The sequence below is a fragment of the Habropoda laboriosa genome, unplaced genomic scaffold, assembly GCF_001263275.1.
Source record: "Habropoda laboriosa isolate 0110345459 unplaced genomic scaffold, ASM126327v1 scaffold300, whole genome shotgun sequence".
NCBI lineage: Eukaryota > Metazoa > Arthropoda > Insecta > Hymenoptera > Apidae > Habropoda > Habropoda laboriosa.
Window position 1 is genome coordinate 320968 of NW_017100458.1, and position 20692 is coordinate 341659.

The window sequence follows — 20692 nt, forward strand, 5'->3', positions numbered from 1 at the left end:
AAAGGGAGAAAAACAGTTCATTGTTTGGGTCGCCGTCGACCCCGAAGCCGACACCGCTGAAGAACATCTCGTTCTGATGGATCAGCTGTTCACCGAAGATGAAATGGGGCATCGAGCAGGTGAACGAGCTCACCGCGAACAGGATCATGCCCCAAGCGATCCACTTAGGCCGGTGACCTTGGCCCCCGTAGTACGTAAGCAGGAGAGAGGAACCGATTTGCCCGATCTCCGTCGCCGACATTATGATACCGGTGGTCTTCGACTGGATCTGGAATAGCTTCTCGATCGTCGTGATCACCGAGACGAAGTACGTGTAGTACATCCCCTGAAGAACCTGCAATATCCGAATACATTTTCATCGAGAAACTTCGATTATACCGTTCGTTTCTAAAGTTTTTATTACACGCCAACGATTTTTTGCCTTTTTCTCTTAGGAAGGATTAAATGAAACGATCCTACGTTAATAGCAACCCAGGTGATGCAAATTTTCATGGATCAACTTCAATTATGGTTCATTTGTACAGTTTTCATTGCCCTGGTAAGATTCTTTTCTTACTTTTGACACAAAGTTTTGCTTTACTTTTACTGTCCACAGGATCGTTAAACTTTAAACTTTAATTGTGGTTAATTTCTAAAGTTTTTATTACCCAAATAAGATTTTTTTCTTTATACAAAATTTTGCTTTATTTTTACTGTTCGAAAAATTATGAAATAAAAAGATTTTTTATTAATAGCAACTCAGGTAATGCAAAATTTCCACGGATAAACTTCAATTATGGTTAATTTCCAAAGTTTTTAGTACCCAGACGAGATTCTTTTCTTATTCTTTTTACACAAAATTCTGCACTGTTTTTATCGTTCTAATAATTAGTAAATCAAAGGATTCCTTATTAATACTAACTCAGGTAATGCAAAATTTTCATGGATAAACTTCAATTATGGTTAATTTCCAAAGTTTTTCTTTATTTTTTCTTTTACACAAAATTCTGCACTATTTTTATTGTTGTAACAATTAGTAAATGAAAGGATTCTTTGTTAATACGAACCCAGGTGATGCAAAAGGTGACCAGGAAGGCCTGCTTCGTGGCGAAATACTGAAGCCAATGGGGTCTACAGGGTCCCCAGCCGCAAGATACATCGGCATCGTCGAACTCCGTGTGAAGGCTACTCGATTTCTCATCAGACATGATTAATTTCCCGTTTTCCGTCGCGGAGATCTCGTGAAGCTTCCCGTTTGGTATCGAACCGTTGTTGTTATGCTGCTTCCCGCAAATCAACCCGTTTCCATTCGCCATTTTAGGTGGGATTATCGTCAACGCCTCAACGTTTCCGTTCGCCAGGATCTGCGTGTCCTCGCCCGCCATTTTACCCCTCTCTACTTTGATCAATCGACACTCTTATACTTGCTTCTCTATCCTTTTCTCCTTTCCTCTCCTTGCACTCTCTAGCCTGGATCACTCTCTTCCTCGTAGGAGGGCCCTCTCGACCTCTCAAACGACTTTCATTCGAACGGTCAACCTGCAATCAAGGAAAAATACATTTCTTTTTTTTTTACCTTCGACAATTCCAATAATTTATACTCCACGATCTCACACTTCACAAAATGAAAACTATTTTACTGTAAACAGGTACACTACCGGGCAAAAGTTTGGAACACCTGGCAACTTACAATTTACGTCAATTTACATTCGAAAAAATTAATTAAAAATTTCTTAAAATTGCTCACTTTTTCCTGCAAATTTTTGCATAACTTGCAATGCACAGTAATTCGAAACTTTCGGCCGGCAGTGTACATTAACTCCGTATTATTTGAACTACAATCTTCGAAGGCTCAAATAAGGAAAAAGATTGAATTTCAATTCCAACGACTAGCCAAGAGAAGAAATTATAAATTAATTGTTTGCCCGTAAGATGATGAATTTTTTGCCCAAAGATTTATTGCAACCCGACGATCTAATTGCCCAGTATCCAGCAGAACGAGATTTCAATCTTCCAATACAAATTTTACACCGATTTCATCTGCACGCCGAAAGTTTCTAAAGGCCGGTCACATGTTTGCATAAGCGTCATCGATATTTCGCGGTCCTCCGCAACGATTTCAGATTTCACTCGGCGTCACGGGGAGAAAAAAAAAACAAAAAAGAAAAGGCCACAGGCTGAAAGGTGTCCAGGAATAAATCGTCAAACTCGCGGTGCCGCGATTTATCATCCGTTCGAAACGCTTTCAAGATGCACTTCGTATTTTTAAAATGTCTAACTTATGTGCGTCACGGCATTATTTATAACAGCGGTTCCTCTCTCTCTCTCTCTCTTTCTCCCTCTATCCGCACGAGTCACCTACCGCGTTGTTTCTGCGAATATCGCGATTCGCTTTGTTCCACGTTAAATGAAATTCCGATGACCTTTGCACCTTCCAAAGGATCGCGAAAAAAATCAATTATCTCAAAAGTTGTGCAAAAAATCTTCAGAATTTCGTAAATCTTCAATTTTTTAGCACGTGTCGAACTTGAACGGGGTGGAAATATTAGGCCATCCTCGAAGTTTCCGCGGTTTCAAGCCGTACATTTTGAAAAAAACGTAACTCCACTAAAATTGAACATTTTTATTTAAAATACTTTCCATAGTGTACGGTACACTTTCGCCAACGTGTTACAGGAGCATTAATTCCGTGTACATAAAAGGGAGACGCGAATGAATCCTCTCGATCCAAACCTAGTTCACACCCGAAAAAAATCGTAATTTAGATATACACTACCGGTCAATTTACGTCAATATTGAATTTGCTGCTAATTTTTTGTAGATTTTGTGATGTTGTGGAGATCGATAGCACTTTGCCTTATTTCGATTTATTTGAACGAGGAAAAATTTGATAAAGTATTCTTAAAATTGCTAACTTTCTTCTGGAAATTTTTGCACACTTTGTGGTGTAAGTCTACTTCGGGATTAATTCACTGCAGTTTCCTAAAACAGACTGCGACTGCAACAGTAACGAATTGGTGGTCGTGCACCAAAAACTGAAGATACAACAACCAGCTGTGTTCAACAGAAAAGGCCCTATCTTTTTGCATAATTTTCACTTGACAATTTGCTTACACAAAAACGATTTAGGAAACAGGAGAGCATTGAAAACGCCTTTCAGCTTCTTTCAGTTTCTTTCTTTCAAATGTTTACGTACACGAAATTAACGCTCTTGTAATACGTAAGCAAAAGTGCTTGTATCAAACATTATGACAATTACTTGAAATGAAAATGTTCAATTCTAGTGGATTCGCGTTTTTTCAGGAAATTTCAAGTGAACCCGATAAAAGAAATTCTCTTTAAAACGGTAGAAGTCACGTTACGATTTCGTAGAAAGTAATTCAATTACAAAGAAGAATACGAGAAGTACACGCGACAGAAATCCTTTCTCCGTTTGAGTGACGAAAAGGAGACAGGCTGACTGAAACAGCCTGTAGCCGGTGTCCTCTCACTTTCATCGGTGCCCGACTTTCCTCATTTCCCTCGCGTTCCATTGCACCGACTATCCTACCGATGCGGTTTTCACTGACAGTGAGTAGGAGTCTACGGACTAGAACGCGCATCCAGCCACATAACGGGTGCTCTACAAGTAACCATCTACAATTTCTCCATTCTACACCTCTTATTCGATCCTAATTTTCTGAATATATTAAAAATAAAATACTTCTTGTTACATAGTGTGAATTAACCACGATTGATAATCCAGTTTCTACATTATTTTGATCCTTTCGCGATCAACGGGGCACGTGTACGGTCCACTTAACACTTAACGGACGGGTCACGTAAATTTACATTTTTCCATTCTGACTTCCTAGGACGGCCGAGAAAGACGGAGAAAAAACAACCCGTCTGTTAAGTGTTAAGCAGAAATAGAAACTGATATCAATTTATTAGGTTTCGTTAATTCCCGATTCCCAAATTCGTCAATTACTTTATAGTTTAATCCTTTACACTCGAAGATCTTTTAGCGATAAATTGCAAATCAGGTTTATTTCTATATTTATTGTTTTTTAATATTATACAAGGCCTTGTAAACAGTTCGTTAAAGATTGGTTCTTCCGAACCATTTCCTTCAGAGCTGTGGTCCTGTGAAATCAATCTTTTTCCAAGTGATAAATACTAATGTCGCTTTTCAGTCTCCACTCGAGTGCAAAGGGTTAACAGCAGACTGTGGACGAAAGTGGAACCGTAGATCAAGATCAAGCTCCACTGATCACTTTTTCGAAAAATTATTTTGTCCAAAAATAAATCGTCGCTAATCGGTTGCTTTTAAAGAAACGCATAAATAACCTCGTACAACATAAAGTCATACTTCGATTATTAAATATTACATTTTTAGTAAAACTACAGACGGAAGTTTCATCAACACCTCGATCATTGTCATCTGCAATAATCCTCTTTTTTTTTTAAGGAAAGGCATAAATAACCTCGTACAGCATAAGTAGATCGTACTTCGATTGTTAACTACGGATCATTGTCATCTGCACAAGAGAATTCTAAACTTGGGGCAGACACGGATAGGAAATGTGCCAAATGACAACGATCTGGCCGGACATTTAAATCTCTTACCTGGAAGATCAAATATTTTAAGCGAGAATTATGCAAAAGGGTACCCGGTTATTGAGATAAGGGTTAAAGAAAAAGGGATAATTCACTCGTGAAAGGGTGATCAAACAATATCGAAGGACAATTTACTCGATTCCGCTGCGATGTTTCCCAAACGGAAAAAAAAGAAAAGAAAAAAAGAGAGAAACAGAAAGGAAGCATCAGAGGAATATGAAAGAAGAAGAGTCGAACAGAGGATCGAGGAACGATTTCGTTAGCGGGGGCAAGATGATTCAAGAGGCATCCGGCCGAGAAACTTCCTGTCGAATGGGCTCGCGCATGATAATAAAACGCGAGGGGAACGGCGCACGAGCGGATTTTATTTCGACGTTAATTGGCCGCGCACGGTAACCGACCTCCGAAACACTGTCCAAGAATACGAATGTGTTTACGGTGCTGTGTCGTTTCGCCGCGCCATTGACCCGTTAATGTTTTAAACGTCGCGCGCTGCCCCGTGTATTCCACACGTGTCGAGGGAACAACCTTCTGCGAATCAATTTATACGACGACTGTTGCTGTTGCTGTTGCTGGAGGTGGTGGTGGCTGCTTTACCACTCGAGGAATTTCGTGATCCCCATCGAACATTTCCCATTCAACGCGTCACTCCAATCGAATTCGAAGATCACCGGATTTGGAAGTTTGGAGAACTTCGGACGAAATTTCACCTTGAATTAAACTTGTTTCGAGGTTTTTTTTTAGAGAGAGGTTGATAAATCAAGCGAGTTTTCTTCTGTTTTTTTTTTTTTTTTTTTGGTAGAGGGAAATAAAAGAGCTGGTTGATTAGTGTCATTAACGTTTGTTTTAACTCATGGTTTCGTTTCGGGTGTTCCGGGAACGAGACCTTCCTCTCTCTAATTTGTTTTTGAAATTCTCCGTCGTTAATTTTGTGAGCCTGGTTGCCTCGAACTTTAAACCATGCCGTATATAGTACTCTAATTAGATAGAATTTGTGAGAAGGAGTGATGAAGTATTGGTAGTATGTTTATAGTGGTGTATGGTGTAACATGAATTACACTACTTACCGTATAACTTATATGCAGAGCATTTGAAAATAAAAATCAAGTGATGTTACATTGATTTAAATAAGTATTATAGGTTTTGTCACACCATTTAGACAAAATGGGGCATTTGGACTACAGACATTCCAGACTGAAGGTCTTTCAGGGTCTTAATAATTTTGTCGATTATTCTCATTCTGTCAGTAATTTTGTCAAATAATTTCGTTAATCTTAATCATTTTTCAGGATTTTATTTCGTTAATGATTTTTATAATTTCCATTTTACCAATAACTTTGTTAATCTTAATCACTTTTCAGGTGTCAATTATTTCGTCGATAATTTTGTTAATCTTAATCATTCTTCAGGTGTCAATTATTTCGTCGATAATTTTGTTAATCTTAATCATTCTTCAGGTGTCAATTATTTCGTCGATAATTTTGTTAATCTTAATCATTCTTCAGGTGTCAATTATTTCGTCGATAATTTTGTTAATCTTAATCATTCTTCAGGTGTCAATTATTTCGTCGATAATTTTGTTAATCTTAATCATTCTTCAGGTGTCAATTATTTCGTCGATAATTTTGTTAATCTTAATCATTCTTCAGGTGTCAATTATTTCGTCGATAATTTTGTTAATCTTAATCATTCTTCAGGTGTCAATTATTTCGTCGATAATTTTGTTAATCTTAATCATTCTTCAGGTGTCAATTATTTCGTCGATAATTTTGTTAATCTTAATCATTTTTCAGGATTTTATTTCGTTAATGATTTTGCTGATTCCCATTTTACCAATAACTTTGTTAATCTTAATCATTATTCAAGTCTCAATAATTCCCTTAATCATCCTCATTTTGTCACTAATTCTGTCAACCCCGATCTTTCTTCAGGCTCCCAATAATTTCATTAACAATTACGTTAATCGTACCAATTTTTTTCAAGGTCTCAATGATTTTGTAACGATCGTTCAAATTTGCCTCGCGATCGATAAGTGTCTCGATACTTTTACATTTTACCCTTCAATCCTCGAATTAATTTTTCTCGAAAAGAAAAGAAAAAAAAAACGACAATCGAAATAAAAGTGATAAAAACTCGACGAAGAAATCAAAATTTAATCACAGCTACCACGCACAATTCCAGTCGGTGGAACCGAAATTCCCCGCAAGGAGGAGCGTTCTCCGGTAACGAATGGAGGGGAGGTGAACCGGTCGAAGATTAAGAAGTTCAATTAGCCGGGGGAACTTTCGCCGGTTAAGGAGGGCAATGTCGACACACATCGGGGCCTGCAATCGGAACGAAATCGAAAGGGCCCCGGGAGAAGAGCGTGTCTCGACTCTCTCGCGTTCAACGATGGCGAAACTTGCACGCGCTCGCAGCACCGGCATGGCACAGCTCGACTTTTTGCCCGATCGTAAATCCTTTTCGGACACGTCGAGTGAAAATCCACGCGATTCCGTCGCCGCGGATGCTCCGTCGATGAATCACGTGCTCTTCGAATCGTTTTTTAATCGTTTTCCAAATCGTTGGACTATTTTTTTTTTTCTCTTTCTCCCGCCACGCGCAGTCGGCTTACGGAATATTTATAGAGTGACTTTTCGCTACGATTTAACAGTCATAGCGGTGTTAGAATTTTTATTTTTATTTTTTTGTTTTAAAGAGAGAGGATTTTCTTCGGTATGTTATTTCATACGAAACGGTTTGTTTATCGTGCGTGGAATGAGGATAATTTTAGGCCAAGCTTTTTCGACTCTCTTTCCGGAGAAGATTTATCGCGAGATGAAATATTTTTTTAGTACGAATATGAGACGAGAGATGATTATCTGGGAGGAAACGGATTAATCCTTTTCACTGCTGCTGGCGCCTTTTCGCATATTTTCAACCTAAGTCGATCCTTTGTGCACTTCAATTTTGAGTGAACCCTCTGTAACGCAATGTGACTTGAAAGTTTATGGAAGACTTGGAAGACATTTACGTTTTATGGTCTCATTGCACTATATTGTTGCACCATTAGTCATTACCAGTCAATTCTTTTATAATAATTACAATTTTACAATTGTGACACTTTTCATATTTATCCTCGTTTCTTCCATCAAAATGAAAAATACTAATTAACCACAATTTTTCTTCTCACGAACGAAGGAAAATCAGGTTACAGAGGATCGTTACATCAAAATTTGCGAACAATATTTTTCTACGAACAGTAATTAACCGCAATTTTTCTTCCCACGAACGAAGGAAAATCAGGTTACAGAGGTTCGTTAAATCAAAATTCGCAAACGACACCGCCAAAAGAAGATTTTGTTTTGCGCCATCTGCCGCAGTGAAAGGGTTAACTGACCGAAAATTTCACTCGATTCTCCGCCGAATATATCGCGAACGAGTTTTAACGAACTAATTACAAGGCAGGTTGAAATCAGAAATTCCTCTGTTACATTGTAATTTCCACCGAAGTTTCGCAGGACTCCGTTTGGGGCCAGCTGTGATGCAACGAGAAAAGAAATTTCCGGTAATAAATTGCCGTGGTATGCCGCCGTAGGCTTGAATGGGGACTCAAATATCTCGTAACAGTTCTCTCTGGTAGCCCACGTGCGTGCTTCTCCCAGATAAAACTCACCGACAATCATTTTCCTATTACCAGTTTACTTATCATCTACAACTCTCGGTAACTGCCATAACAGAATCTCGAATATCTCCTCTAACTAGTTCCACGGTGCTCGTTTTATTCGCGATTGGAAACGCACACAGCTAGACAATTTTCACAACGGTACCGAAATCGAAATCTCCAAGTTGATCCTCCTCGCGAATCGTGAGAGATCCCGTGAAACCAGTATTCTTCTACGAGTAGAGAGAGAGAGAGAGAGAGAGATATTCGAAACATGAGGCTTACGATTGTCGCAATTCGTCCCGATTTCATAGGGTACCGGGGCAGAAAGATCGTAAGAGGGTCTATAGACGAGGTGCACGAACACCTGGACACCGTAGGTGCACGAAAACAGCGGCGTTCCTCGTCAAGTTCCAGCGTAGTTGCGGCGGAGAGACTTGGTCTAGGTCGCCTTTCACTGTCCTACTGACGTCTCGTGGTTAGTTGGTTAGTTGCTCTATTCTACTACGACTACGACTCAATGCCAGCGTGCAGCACGCCGTCGTACAGAGCGACCCAAAAGAAACTGCCGGCTGCGAGGAAGGCCGAGCACGTGACCGCGACAGGAAACAGCGAAATCATATTCCACCGACAACAGCTACTGCGCTATAGGTTTTGCACTCCAAATTCAAATTTTTGCAGGTCAAACTTAACCTTTTCAACCTTTTGCAAATAAAGATTTTCTACAAAATTGTTGCCTTAAGCTTTTGTAAGAACAATCAAATCAAATGTAAATTTATTGTTAGGAAATTCCAAATTTTATTGTATGTAATATAAATGGAATACTTATTATATGAAATAGTTATTTAATAGTAATTACCAATTCGATACATATGGAATTCATAATTGAACATCTCAATCGAATAAAAATAAATCTCCTATTCGAGTTATCGTAAAGGCAAATTAATAACGGTACTTTAGTTAGACTTTGAAAATAAGTTGCAGTACCTACTAATCATTCTATGTAAACTGAACGTTACATCTTTCTCTCGTGCAGTAAAGTAAAATCGGAGCAATTCTATTTTTCTTTCTTTAGACGGGCCTCGGGTATATCGACGTTTAACTTGCCTGGAATTCTTGCAATTTACGAGAAAGAGTAATTTCTGTTAAATTGTGATTTGAGGTTGGAACAAAATGTAAATAACAGAGTGAATTTGATTTGCAAAAGATTGAACATGGAGTGCAGAACCTGTAGAAATTGGAGTTGCAGAAATCTGAAAATCACACGCTTTTTGGACTATTCTAATAAAAAACTGAACTTTTTAAACCAAATTTTAATCATTTTTCCCTTTCAATACGATACAGCTGCTAAAGGCGAGACTCAGCTTTGTTAGAGTTGCTATTATGCCTAACCGGTATTTTGTACTACAATAGCATGCATTCAGGTGGTGGGAAATAGTATAAAAAGACAGAGAAAATAAGAATATTAAAAATATAAAAGGAAATAGGGAAATTAATGTAGTATCGGGGCCTCCATACCCAAATAGGAAACCTCGAAGGGAGAATAGAGAGGGAGTGGTTGGCGTAGCGCCCAAAGCCTCGGCTTGCTAAGCCGAAGGTCCCGGGTTCGATTCCCGGTTGGGTCCCACAATATTTTTTCGTCGGTTCCTACATTAAGAATATGAAAAATATAAGAAGAAATAGAGAAATTAAAAATATGTTATAAGAAGAAATGGAGAAATTAAGAATATTTAGAAAAGGTTGCAAAATAAATGAGAAACGGTAACATCTTGATTGCAATATCAGGACTAGGTGAAGAAGGTTTAAGCGTTTTAAGTACACAGAGTGTTGTAATATCATATAATGTGAATTACTCGAATTTGAATCCAGGTAAGTCAAAATCACCTCAACGAAGCTTTTCATCTCCGACATAATTTCCAGAATACAAGCATTACAGATTACAATAAATCGCTCTGTATATACTACACTCATAATAGGTATTCAGAAGGGTCAGTAAGAAGAGTGCAGGCGCCCTAACGAAACAAAGAAAGCAATTTTCTTCCACTGGTGACTCTAAATAGAACGCTCGACGACCCATTCAGAATGTTTCAAAGTGTACAAAACAGCGCTTCGTTGTAACACGTTCGCAGATCTGGTCGTCGAGGAGCGTAAAACAGATCGTGAAGAGGCATACGAGAAGGGCCAAACTGAACGAAATCGAAGGAAGGAACGTCGACGAGGCAAAAGAACACGGGATCCTTCCGCGTCGAATCGTCGTGTCGGCCTTTGTCGAGACAATGCCGCGTGTCCTGTATCCGTGGCACGCTTTTTGCCACCCTTTCACGGTCAATTGCCCTTTTAAAGCAGCTTTTTACCAGAGCTGTTCGACGCGTGTGTACAGAGCCATCCGATCGACCGTAGACCGGTCTCTAACCATCTCGAAAACGTTCACGATCGAAGGTTTTCACAGTGAAAAAATCATCGATCGTCGCGACTTTTTCTGCGGAACGAAAAAACTGAAATACACTTGGGGAGATATCGATCGCGAATTAATATGATAATAAGAAATTTTATATATCACGTTGCTGCGTAAGTTTTGTCCCCTAGAGTTTATTTTCCATCGTTGTATATAACAGTTTCTCATCTACATATATACATACATGGAAGTTGCGTTATGCTTCTTTCATAAAAATCTTAGAATTTATCGTTAAAAAAGAAATTACTGCAGTTTTTATATTTCACATTTATTCGTGTTAATTCAAAACCAACACATCTACTGTCTATTCCTTTTTTTCTTATCAGGTTAGGTTATTTTTCATCGTTATTTACGACAGTTTCTCATCTATATGGAATCTAAAATATCTTCGTATTTATCATTAAAAAATGAACTTATATTTATTCAAGTTTTTTCCGTCCAAGTTATTTTACAGTGATCGAGAAATGTGAAAATCTGTTGGTACCAGATTCGGAAAATATCGCGGAAATAAGCTCCCATAGCAGTTCTGATATTTCTTTTGCGTTGCTATTGTCAAGTGTGGTTTTCCGTAGTCGCGAAAAATGGTCGCGGAAGATCTTTTCTTGCTGCACTCTTTCCAATTATTCACAATACAAATCAGAGTTGATGGTTGTATTTGGATCGAGCAGCTCGTAATAAATTATCATACACGCGAAATTACCTTTTTCATCGCTAAATTCTTCTCGCTAGTTTCCGAAGGACGTTGCTCGAGTTTAGGCCGGTGTCTCTTCCCCGTTACATTATTGTACAACACCCACTTTTTATCCGCCACGAGCAGACGATGCAAAAAATGAAGAGACGAGGTCCGGTAAATTTTTCGGTGACAAAAAATTTCTTGGAGACCTAATTCCTAATTCAGTCACCGATAGACTGATCATACGAACGAAGTGGCAGACAGAACTTACGCAGCAACCTAACAGTAAGAAATCACGAATTTTCATAATTTCGAGAAAATGCTTTCGCTCGCGTGAAAAATGCTTTTTACCACCGTCGACACATTTCCCATTAACGCAACCACGCGAAACAAACGTAGTTCGCGCGTGGTAGACACCGTGGACCACTTGCTCAACTTGCTTGTCCGCCCTCTTTTTCTTCCCTTCCGATGGAACATCGAAACCTTCGATCGCGACATTTCGCTTTTCTCCAGTTCAGTCTCTTTCTTATCCATCCAGTTAAATGTCGTACCTTAACCAGACATCTGGTTTCTTTAAAAATTCACGGAACACAAAGTTCAACGCATTTCCACACAGGGCTATAATCAGCGAATTATTTTTCGCGCAAACGAAATTCGCAAATTTGCATCAAGACTCAAGGATGTGTCGATAAACAATAACGCTGATAGAAGAAAGGATCGATCAGTTTCTCACTTCCCCGAGCGATTCACTTTCGATCGACAACTAGGAGCGCGTGTCGCAAATCTTTGCAAATGCCCTCAAGAAAGTAAGTGGAAAGCAGTAAGATTTATATTCTACTTTGATGTTCCAAGCAAACTTGCTGAACCTGATCTTGAATCTGGTTTACGGTGATACGCTCACATGCACGTGGAGCGCGGCCGCGCTAGACATCGAAGAATAATTCGAGCCACTTCAGCGGAACAATAAATAATAAACGCCGCTAAAAACTCGACAGGAAACTAGTAAAAGACGAGCCTCGGTGTTTTGCTGCCGAGATACGCTCGCGCTCGTTCCTAATTCCCGTATCGACGATACTACTTCTGTATCAATTGGTGAGCAATCGCGTAAAATATTTTACGATTTCTTTTTATCGCTTCTTTCGGGACACTCGATCTCTATGATTTTTTTAACAGCTTAGCAAGGGTCTGGATTTTACGATTTTTCGTATCTTCGAGAAGCTCGACGTTTGTGAAGTGTACTGTAAAAATTTTCAAATCGTTGTCTTGAACAATTTACCAAGTTACGCTCGCTTGAAGAAAAGATGTTCGAGTGACATTTTCAAAATCAGATCCTTTGAGACTCTGAACGTCGTATCTCAGGAACTAATCGAAGGGTTTACTGGAAATTTAGACAGCATATACTTGGAAGCATCGTATATCATCTGATAATTTCATTTTTTCAAATTACAGTCCTGATTTTTTCTGATCAAACAAGTGACGAAGTCAGGACTAAAATGAATGTAATTTCCTACTGACAGTTTTACCTATCTTCCAATAGAAAAAAATTCCGTTGAATTTTTATGTTTAATTTCTTTTTTTACATTCCCAAATTTACCCAAATTTAAGTTGTCAGTCCTCCATAACGAGGTAAAAAAAAATTCTCCGCACTTTTTCGAGTAGGTATATAATTCGTGTGTAATAGTTTCAATTTTCTAAATTAAATACAGTCCTGATTTTTTCATAATTAAAACAATCACGTATTTAGGGCGTACAGTGGTTTCAAACATAGCCTTCTGTCGACAGACGCATCTTCTACAATCTTTCATATTTTTCAATAAAAATTAAAACAATGTTTTCAGCAAAAACAATTCGATTCAATTTTCACATTTAATTAAAAACAGAAACAAATGTTCAAATCTGTAAATCTAACCCTTTAAATATCGACTCTTTGTATTATAATTACTTAGAGTAGAATCTCGCGTAAAAGCTAATTGCACACGCAACAAACAACCAGAGACAATTAAATCACCGGCTTATCTGGAATTTCTCGTCGCGGAGAAACGTCCAAACCTGGAACAATCGAAAGCACAGTTTCCCCTCCCTGAACCGGGGCTCTAATTCTAATCCAAGCCGAAATAATCGCACATCGCGTGGAAGCCGAGTCCCGTAATCAAGCGAAGAATGAAAGTCGTGCGCGCACAACTTGTCTCCGTTAAATCACAGCCGTCGTGAAAATCGAAAGCAGCGAAAGTAATTCCCCTTAGAGTGAACAATTGCAAAGTGGGGAATCTCGATCTCTAAAGCGATAAACACTAAAGAAAAATAGAGATCGCTCTTTTTTCCCCTTAGAACAAATTTTCTAAGCGAAAACGTCACAATGCTTCGATACTTCTTGTTGCAATTCGAAGGAGTACTTCCCATTTGGAGAACGTCGTTTTTACGCGATCTTTAGGATAAAAAATTGTTAGGTAATTATAAACCAAGGGTCTTGAAAATTTTCATACACGTTTGGTCATGTTCCAGGAAAACACAGTGCAATTTTTATGTAATTATCTTAGTTATTATTTAAGTTATCACGTATTTCCCGCGGTGTACCAAAAGCAAAAATATCGTTTTCTCATGAAAGTTGTAAATTCTATTGACAATAAAAAATCTATTGCAGACATTATCATAACTTTAGTAGGGACGATAAAGGGAGGTCCATTTTATACGTATGCGAAATTTGGGAAAAATTAGTTGATTCATTATTGAGAAATCATGGCAGCTTATTCGTAAAACACGACTTAGAGAAAAATGCATTTAAAGTTTTACTAAATTCAACGTTTCTAACGATGCATTACTTTCTTCAAATTATTTTAACTTTGTCATTTCGTCGATTTTAGGCGTAGAATTTTAGCAATACATTTTCAAGATGATATACTTTGAGAAAATGCAATAAAAAAGAATTAATACTCCCTCCAAATGGGAATAGTCCCTTAATGGTGATTTTATTAGATATACAGGGTGTGCCATTTAACTTTCATATGTACAGTTCTCAAAAATATATTCGACGCGTATTTTTCATATCGGCAATTTTCCACACAGTGAAAGGGTGAAAATCGTCCTCAAAGTTGGACGTAGAAAATATACTTAGTCTAATTCAAGACCAACGATTTTCAAGTTGACATAATTCGAGAAAATGCAATAAATAAACCTCGATTTTTGTTTACCCCCTTAATACCACGAGTAATGATTAATAAAGGCAAGGTAAATAAGTGAATGTAAAATAACCGAGTAGAACAACAAATATGCACAGGTATTGGAAAATTGAATACCATTCATTGGACTCGATTATGAGGTTCCATAATCGAAATGGCGAATGCGGAGGATGGTAGTAAGGTGGCATCCCTCTGTCATTAATTAAAATCGAAGCGGAACAAGGGTTAAGGTAGTATAGAGGTACACGGTGAGAAAAACGAAGGGCAAAAGCCGAAAGTTCAATTTCCACCGTTTCACCGTGCAGCACGGACAACAAAAATTTAATGAAACGAAGACCCTCCAGGGGCCAGTCGTGGCAGAATCGAACGAAAACAAGAGTGAAAGATGAGCTACAGGTCGATATCTCGTACCTCGCGACGTACCCAAAAGAAAGCAAGAGTTTAATGGAAACTAGAACATGAAAATCATGTCATTAGAGCAAACCGGAGAGCCTCCAACGAAAGTTGAACCAGTTCAATCGTCTCTCTCTCTCTCTCTCTCTCTCTCTCTCTCTCTCTATCTCTTCTTATTTTTTCAATTCTTCTTCTCTTTTCATTATACTTCCAGACGGTGCTCGTAGTTCGCGTAATTCAAACGCATGATAAATGCCGCTTCGGGAACGAATTTTTTCTATCGATCCATCGATCAACACTGTACATATACATATGTAATACATGTACTATAAGAGAGGGCAGAAAATGGTTATATATTTTCGATCCACGAAAATTTATACTATCGCGGCGTGGCCATTAATAGCCCAGTTCGAACCGATACTGCTCGTAATGATAGATAAACGTCGCTACATTAATAACAGTCGGTATTCGGCCAGGCAATAAACTTCCACGGAAATTACCGGTAATAAAGGCTTAAAGGTCCGCTTTTTACCGCGATACCTTTTATATCGGTGGTTTGCACGAGGTCTCGTTAACATTGTAGCGGCGAAACGGGACCGCGAAACGCAAAAATCCGCCATCTTTTGTGCGATCGAGTAAATGCCTTCTGGCAAATAACTTCGTTTACTTTTCTGCATACGTACACTTTCGGACGGCATATTTTTTTTCTCGATCTAACACATAACCATTAACTTTTAACCTAATTCGTACAATTACTTTTTTTGCTTCTACCGTTCATTTTTCGACATTTCGTTTGATTTTATAGGTTAGATTCTTGCGGCAGCCTTAAGTGGACTTTTCTTCGTCTGCTCTTTTTAGAACGCTCGATAAAATTCTAGTTTTACTCTTATTATTATTATTATCATTATTATTAGCTGAGGCGATCGAGGAAGTCCTCTATACTTCGCATATTCCCTTCAACTTCCACTTCTTCCCCCCTGTTTCTTTCTTCTTGCAGAACGAGTTCAGCACAACGATCCTGGAATGAATGGCGTATCTCGCAGGTTGTCGATGAATCGTGTGCACTGGCTAATTTACGCTTACAATATAACGTGCAAATCACGGTATACAGTCTACGCAGGAGATTGTTAAGCAATTTACTCTACATACTAACAGCCTCGCGGTGAGAACGATTCACGAGAATTATATACTTCGTGTATAGATTCTTCGATTCTCAAAAGCCGTTCGAGTAGCGCTATTAAGCGAAAAATAATATCGCGGTTGGATGTGGAAGGAGGAAATAAATAGAAAAAGGACAGACGGAAAGAGAAAGATGCATTTCGTTCGGAGCCTCCTAGTGGATTCATCAGCGAGACTACCTATAGACAGGGAGGACGGTTAGACTCTGTATATAGGTTAGAAATTGTGTATACAGGGTGTCCCAGTTCTTTTCGATCAAACTTTGCCAGAATCTTGTATGGGTATAAGCGAGGAAAAAAGGTTATACAAACACAAGTCGTTGGAAGCTTTGTGAAGAAATTATAATAAAAATTCGAAATACGAAGGAAATGGTAACGAACTTGCGGTTGCCAGGATACAAGACAAAGATGGCGCTGGCAGAAGTTACATTCAACACCTTTGTCGACTTCAAATCGTAAACACAGCTCGCATAAAGGGACTAGATATAACATATCGCTGATCTATTCCAATTTTGTATCGTAATAACCGCACACCCGTTATCGTTTCCTTCGTACTTCCTATTATCGTTATAACTTTTTAACAAAGCTTCAAACCACCTATGTTTATACAACATTTTTCTCTCACTTATACTCATAGAACATTCTGGCAGAGTTTGATCCGAAAAAACTGGAACACCCTGTATGTAGCAATAAGAGCCTCGACGAGGACTAGCGAGAAAGGATAATGCCAGTTCGTCCCTCTAGCGGTGGCGCGTAGGAGGTATCGCCACTATATCGTACAATTCCGATTATACGGAATGAACTACAATGGAAAATCGTATTAATTAGCCCCACGAAAATCCAGTGGCCGGCTGAAATCAACCCCAATGACCAGCCACAATAAACATCATTCCTGAAATGACATCAGACTCAATTAACCGTTTAATCGCTGTAACGAGACGTAATCCAATCTTTGCAGAGTACCTCTATAAAACCACGCCTACCGTAACACTCGTCAGAGCAAAGGCAAAGGGACCCGCGAGGGACGATTCGACCCTGCTGCAGTAAAACTCGTCGCGTCTTTCCTTTGGAAAATCACTCGATCAAACGTACTTGGTACGTGTACACATATATACACGCGGCTATTCCACGTCAGGTATGCTTAACGACGTTTTAAAACCCCCAAGGCTACGCGAGTACCTGAGTACCACTTTTGCAGAAAGTTGCTGCGTTATTAAATACTAGAGTCTAGATTAACTATGAATTGGGTCTGGCTTACAGTTCATCGATTCCGTTTCACTCTGAGTTCACGTTGCATTCGACCTATGTAGGTAATTAGGTTTGGTCTGTGTCGCTGGCTGTGGAAATTTCACTGTTAAAAATGCTTTTTGGACACTTCGACTCTCTGTTTCGTCGACGAAACGAGATTTTTGCGAGTTAACGCGTTTCACCTTAACCGCTGCGTAAACATAAACAAAAGGAGAGTTTGACGATGTCTGAGAAGGTGAGCTCGTCTAGGTCAACGATCAGTGTTGTACGAGACAGGAAAGAATAAACGTTGCGAAATTCAGAATTTAGGATTTTCTATATTTCAGAACCTTGGAAACCCTTCTGCCTTAGACTTACAATAGTGTATTATCAAGTGACGATTGACAGAGTATGCGACTCGCAACACAAAGACGACTGTCAGACAACTCTTACAAATTCAAACTTGTGACAAAAAGGGTAACGCATCAGCAGCCTGACTCATTACAGACTCCGCCACACTTGCTGCTGGTAAAGATAGCCAACCGTTGCAAGATAATAAAGGGAGACTGTAACTTTGACTTTAACTATTTCATAAACTATCGACTGTCTGTCCCCAAAACCGGGTACCATTAGCTACAGTATTTGAAGCTCTATCATTGTGCAAAAGCTAATCAAAACCGCGGGAGACCTCTTCTTGTTGAAAGACCCACCATACACGCATACGATTTTAAGATTTTCCACCAAAATGATCCACGTATCGGTGTGCCCAAAATTATCGAGGACTTCTGTTTCTGTTGACTGCCACTTTCTCTTTTACAATCCTTTTCACGTGCCCCTTAACACATTCAGTGTGAACGGGGGTCATCTGGGTCATCGAGGGATGCTCTTATTTGTCAAGGTGACCCACTGATGGGTCATTCTGGCATAGATGGCAAAAAAGATTGAATAGACGACGTGACCCACCGCATTATTGTATAATATTTTATTAAAAAACACTACACTACTGTTTATAAGTATTAGGACACTTGTTGAATGTGAAATAAATCTAAACAGTCATGAGAAAATTATTAAGATCGAAAACAACATTATTCATATGTCACATATATTTTTAATAATACATTCGTCGCTTTAATACTACCACTAGATAAGTCACGCTTCATTCGTAAGTTCTAAAAAAGAGGCAAAAATTAAATTTGACATTTTTTCATTGCAATTCCTTTCTTAATTGTCGTAAATTCACATTTTCTGAATAAGTGTATCGGAATTCCCATTTTCCTTGCAACAGTAGTATGGTACATGTAGGCAACTCTAAGTAGCAGTAGTTGCAAATATTAAAAGTGGATAAGTTTCAAATCTACTCCACGTTCAATGCTAAAACTCTGTAATAAACTCGGTTCTTCCACTAATAAGCTTAAGACGTCTTTAACGTTGGTGAAGGAATTTCTAATATTCAGAAGGGTGTCCCAATATTTACGAACAGCACTGTATATTTAACAAACGAAAAAAAAAATTAAAGACCGACAAATTCAATATCAACGATAACAAAGGATTTCGGCAAAACGGAACCAAAGCGTTTCGCGAATTTCCCTGCCACACTGAACGTATTAAAACCACATAGGAAGAGGGCGGACGTTTTTACGATACCACACTACCACAGTAACTCTCTTAACATCGCTTTGATCATTGCAATGGTTATTTTAACAACGTTGATAATTTCACCGCTTGAAATTTGATATTCCTGAGAGGATCAGAGTTGTCTCAAGAGAGTTTTCAAGGGTAGCAAAATTGAAATTTCGCAATGAAACTGAATCGTTACAGTATCCGGTACAAATGGCACACCGGCACGACCGAAGCTCACAGCGTATTATAGCGCGGCCATAGATAGTAACGTGGGGCCGCAGCGCATTATGGTGGATACAGCGCGATGTAATAATAGATTGTATTCACGGGCGCGGTGGCCCCTCTCGCCGCAAATTACCGACAATCATACCCGACGCTATCGGTGGCATCTTTTTTGGCAAATAACACGCCAACCACGCTTCCATCCCCAAGGTCGAATCATGTCTGCACGCATTCGCTAGATATTCATGGCAACGTTGATAAAAAGAGAAAAAAATATTTAATCGAACATTTTCCTCCCTTTTCTTCGTACCCTTTTATTTTTATCGTGAAATTATTTAAATCTTTTTCTTTTTTCATACGGAAGGTTCCCCTTAAAGAAAAATGTAAATCGAGCGGTTACGACGTTGGGGAAGGTTCGTGAATATGGTACCACAGGAGATCAGAATTCCCTTGCACAAAGGCACACGAACACTCAAAACTTGACCACACGCGATCCACCCTCGCGATTGATCGACGAGTGGCGAGCTTACGTGTGCATCCACGCGAATAGAATTATTATGGTAGGTCGGTTTTAGAACCGCGTATGGTAGCGTGCTTGTTGAATAATTTTCTCGTGAATAATTGGTAAATCGAGGCTTACGGGAACTCCGATTTCACGTTTTGCGAGCAAAGAAAATTCCGAATACAAGTTCTGTCTTGTACTTGCGTTGTTCTTACTTTCACAAAAATTGTCGAATTTATCATTAACCTCTTAACCTATGACAACGTGTCAGACTCGTGGCAGAGATTCTGGCGAAGATGTGAGAAAAATAGTAATATCAGTAAGACAAATTCGTTGTAAGCCTAACTTTTGTTTCAATTTGTAAAACTGAGGATTACTAAATGCAATTAATCTGCAACAGAGTAGCTTTTTCAACCTGAGACAGTACTAAAACTGTAAATGGCTGACGTTTAGGTGCTTAGTCAGAAAAGAAATCATAGATTAAGAGGTTAAAAAAGGAGAAAATAGTAATATCAGTAAGACAAATTCGTTGTAATCCTAACTTTTGTTTCAATTTGTAAGACTGAGGATTACTAAATGCAATTAATCTGCAACAGAGTAGCTTTTTCAACCTGAGACAGTACTAAAACTATAAATGGCTGACGTTTAGGTGCTTAGTCAGAAAAGAAATCATAGATTAAGAGGTTAAAAAAGGAAGCTACTGCCCTTTTCACGGCTTCAAAATTATTCAACTTTTCCCCCCGTCTAAACTGTTTTGTAGCCACGGAGAAATGTGAAAATCTGTTGGTACAGATACGAGAAGGACGCTGTCCGTGTTTCGACAAATGTCTCTTCCCCCGGTTACATTATCGCGCACAGAACGTATCCAGCAAACCTAACATTTCTTCGCGGATAAGGCAACCTTGCCTCGTATCATAATCACAGGATTTTCAAAGGTGTAATATCAGAAAGAGCAGAGCCGGAGACTCGTTGAACAGGATTTTACAGAGATAGATATGCGCAAAGTCGGGCGACGAGTGATTATA

At 38.9% G+C, this 20692-nt stretch overlaps 1 protein-coding gene across 1 annotated transcript in view; it reads right to left on the reverse strand.

The window, feature by feature from the left end:
* Window positions 1-20692, reverse strand: part of LOC108575947 (solute carrier organic anion transporter family member 4C1) — an 80820-nt gene that overhangs the window by 18322 nt on the left and 41806 nt on the right. Inside the window, exons 2-3 of the mRNA XM_017938888.1 lie at window positions 1047-1518; window positions 15-334 (exon numbers count right to left, since the gene is read on the reverse strand). Of these exons, the coding sequence (XP_017794377.1) occupies window positions 15-334; window positions 1047-1364 (638 nt within the window). The 5' untranslated portion in view covers window positions 1365-1518. The remainder of the gene's footprint in view (window positions 1-14; window positions 335-1046; window positions 1519-20692) is intronic.